We start from the raw sequence: 3,620 nt of genomic DNA on the forward strand, positions 1-3,620 counted from the left end.
TCAGGAGGAAGGCCAACCCCTTCATTCATGAGCAAGTCCGGTCTGTCTCTACGACAACAGGACGTAAACAGATGGGGTATCACTGTCACTGCTGAAGCCATTCGAGTGCCACTTACAACCGTGCCAAGGCGAGAGCTGGTATGAAATGATTGTATTTTATTATCATTTTAGGCACTTTGCCCTAAAAACTTTAAATCTTTTTTGGCAGAAAAAAACCTTTGATTTCTTGTTTTACAGATGAAAATCTGATCACAGATTGAAGCAAGATTAACATCCTTCACTATGGTAAAGTATAAAATAATGAAGACATTTCATTATACTTATAGACGAGTGATTAAACCACATATTTTTTCCAAAGCCCACCAGGAAATCAAGATCCCACAGTTCTAAGTCTGCCAAGAAGACTATGAGCCCAAAGACACCTAAAAAGAGGTCCTCATGCAGTGCCAAAGTCACCACAACAGAAGTGGACATCCTCAGCCCAGCAGCCATGGAGAATATCTACTACATTGCTCACAATGCAGCAGACTGCCTGGAGTTCAGAGGATTTGGATGGCCAAATTCAAAGAAGAAAAAGAAGGGGACAAAACGAAAGAAGAAAAACTGAATCATAAATTTTGCCAAAGAGAATTTTAACTGCCTTCCAATGGTGACACCTACTGGATGGATTTGGGATGACAGTTGGAGTGTTTCAGGCATTAAATAATTAATTCTAGTAAAACTTACTGCATGAGACTTCACAGGACTTCATTATATTCAGCTTTATTGTATGGTTCAGAATGGTGTTTGTACAACAACAATAAAAACTTTGGCAGTTATTGTGAGGCGTGTGAAGGAAAATCTGCTATATTAACTTTATAACTCTAAAATCTTCTGTGGACATATTGAATGGCTTGAGTACATAACAAAAATGGTCAACCAGCAGTACCATGAAACTGGAATTAAAATGATCCCATTAGTTTTTTTGTAATATTCTTTAAATCCAGCCTTTGCACTATTTACCTTAGAAAATAGTTTACAAAGAGTATGCCTATAAAACTAAGGGAAGAAACAAACACTGTTCCAGGCACGGCTTATATTTTCATATACATGTAACATGGTCAATTCTTTTATCAAGTGTACAACCATGACATCAAAATAAGCCTTTAAAATAAATAGTTTCTCTGCAGAGGATGTCCATTCTTGCTTGCAACATGGTCCCACTTTGCTCACTCTGGGGGCTTCTTCTTGGCCTCCACATCTTTCTTAAAAGCTTCGATTTTCTTGGCTATGTTGGGCACCTACAGGGGAAAGATACAAATTACAACTAATAAAGTCTGAGAAATGTATAGGTTGTGGTTTGTTAGACCCACCAAACTAAAACTAATGTAGTGTAAATTAACTTATCTAAAATACATTTTTCATTTAAAAAAAAAATACAACATTCAGATTTTTGCTGTCAGCTTCAAACTGAAATGTAAAGCTATCTATTGGAGCCATCTTACAAAGGTGGGAGATAATAGATACAGCCAGGACTGCAGCAAGTGGCACTGAACATGTAGTTGCAAGAAAATATTTGAAGCATTTGGAACAACAAAGATTACTCAGAAAATGTGTTACGATCATCTCAAGTCTTAACTTTTACAGCACTTTGGGCACTTTGGTCAATTGAGGTTGTTTAAAATGTACTATAGAAATCGAACTTGACAGATTGAATGTCTTTATTTACATCTACAAAGTCTGGTTACAGACAATTAAATACAGACTATATAAAACAAGGAATGGTAATGATGGAAATCTTTGAAATATTGCACAACTTGTCAGAAAGAAAAAGAAGGCACTGCACACCAACGCACTGAAGGGAACAACATGGTTTAAAGCTGCTTTTAGGGAACAATACATTTAAAACTGTATCAAGAAAATTCAGAAAAAAAAAAGCATAGAGACAATAACCTAAATCCCACAAGTAAACCAACCAACCAGAGTCCAGATCATAATCCAACTGAGATGTTCTGGTTGTTCAAAAAAGACATTCAAGAGACACAGAGAATGCAAAAACTTGAAATGTACACATATACTGTGTTTGTGTTGTAATATCTCAGTCAGGATGTGTTTCTATACATAGATAAAGGCCATAAGTTGGCAACGACCTTACAAAACTGCAATTGCACACATCAGTCACTGAAGGAATAAAAGGCTCCAGCCAGCATCGATCCAGACCAGATACGTTTTGGTTTGGGGTTCATGGTTAGTGGAGCCCATGGGTTAAAGTGACATCTTCACTAAATCATTGAAAAAATGGTTTGCAAGTCACAAAACACACTTACTTCATAGTTCTGAGCGAGATACATCCCCACAACATTTCCCAAGGTGAAGCCAGCCTGTAAGAAAAACAAAAGTTCATTAAAACCCTTTAAACTAGTGTGAAAAAAACAATTTCACAGGATTCCACAATGTCCTGTGAAAAACTAAACACACTCCATTCAATAGCCCGTAGAACCAAACAATAACTTGAAGAACTTGTTTTCTGTGTGACTTTATCAGTCTCTCACGTCGTTGTAGAGGAATTTTAGCCCACTCCTCGTCACAGCATTGCTTCACTTTATTGAGGTTTGCTGACAATCGTTTGTTCACAGCTCTCTTAAGGTCCCATCACAGCATTTTAATCAGGCTGAGGTCTAGACTTTAACTGAGCAATTTCAGCACATTGAATCATTCTGTTGTAGATTCGCTGCTGTAATCGGGATCATTGCCTTGTTACATAACACAATTTTGGCCGAGGATTGTCGGAAAGATGGCCTCACGCTTCACTATAGACTACTTTAGAGCGGAGTTCACGGACTCAATGACTTCACGCTTCCAGGTACTGTGGCTGCAAAACAAGCCCAGATCATCTCCCCTCCCCTGAGTAATTTCAGTTTCTCTAAGCATTGCACGGTCTGACCTTGATGATTTTGCTGGATGATTGTGGCATTGTGAATGCCCCAGACCAGAAATCTGCCCAACTTCAGCCTTTTAGAGGTGTTTACACTTCTTGATGATATATTAATAAAGTGGATTTGATTAGCAGCAACTGACTGGTACTTGCACTGACAACTCCCATGGAAGCAGTAAAGGCTTGTCACAGGACTCTGTGTGTTTGTGTATATAAGAACGTTTATGTTATGATTATTTACCCGACAACGTTATATATATATATATATTTTTTAACTTTGTGGTGGTTGACAGTGACTTTTATTCCTAATAATGCAACTCAGTTTCAATATCAATCAGCTAACTAGCAGCACTAGCTGCACGGTTAGCATAATGCTAACATTTTTAACTCGGCTAGCTTCGCAACAGACGTCAACTTTTAAGGAAAATAATACAAATATAAAACTTACCAGGAACTGCAGCATTATGAAATAATGAAGACACTAGAGGTAAGCAAACTAACTCAATGGTACAAAAGCATGCAGGCAGGTCAACGTTAGAGGGAGGGAAGTGGCCGAGTTTCTTGGCGAATGAAGCTAGCGTTTCATCAACAAAACGTCTACGCATGCGCAAGACAACTAACTATGGCGTCATTTTCAGTGTTCATATGATGTAGTCTTTTTCTTATCCTGAGCCATACGTTTTAACCATTGGAGAACTACAACTCC

At 38.0% G+C, this 3,620-nt stretch overlaps 2 protein-coding genes across 2 annotated transcripts; one reads left to right on the top strand and one right to left on the bottom strand.

The window, feature by feature from the left end:
- Positions 1-6: 6 nt before the first annotated feature.
- Positions 7-1,124, top strand: smkr1 (small lysine rich protein 1). The gene is made up of 3 exons (XM_013274661.3): positions 7-138; positions 238-285; positions 359-1,124. The coding sequence occupies exons 2-3, from the start codon at positions 283-285 to the stop codon at positions 605-607; spliced, it is 252 nt and encodes an 83-aa protein (XP_013130115.1). The 5' UTR covers positions 7-138; positions 238-282; the 3' UTR covers positions 608-1,124.
- On the bottom strand, positions 747-3,533 carry stmp1 (short transmembrane mitochondrial protein 1). The gene is made up of 3 exons (XM_003450698.2): positions 3,363-3,533; positions 2,307-2,360; positions 747-1,280 (listed from the first exon to the last, which is right to left on the bottom strand). Exons 1-3 carry the CDS (start codon positions 3,375-3,377, stop codon positions 1,209-1,211), a joined length of 141 nt encoding a protein of 46 aa, XP_003450746.1. The 5' UTR covers positions 3,378-3,533; the 3' UTR covers positions 747-1,208.
- Between the last annotated feature and the right edge of the window lie 87 nt (positions 3,534-3,620).

Source organism: Oreochromis niloticus, linkage group LG17 (assembly GCF_001858045.2).
Source record: "Oreochromis niloticus isolate F11D_XX linkage group LG17, O_niloticus_UMD_NMBU, whole genome shotgun sequence".
Taxonomy (NCBI): Eukaryota; Metazoa; Chordata; class Actinopteri; order Cichliformes; family Cichlidae; genus Oreochromis; species Oreochromis niloticus.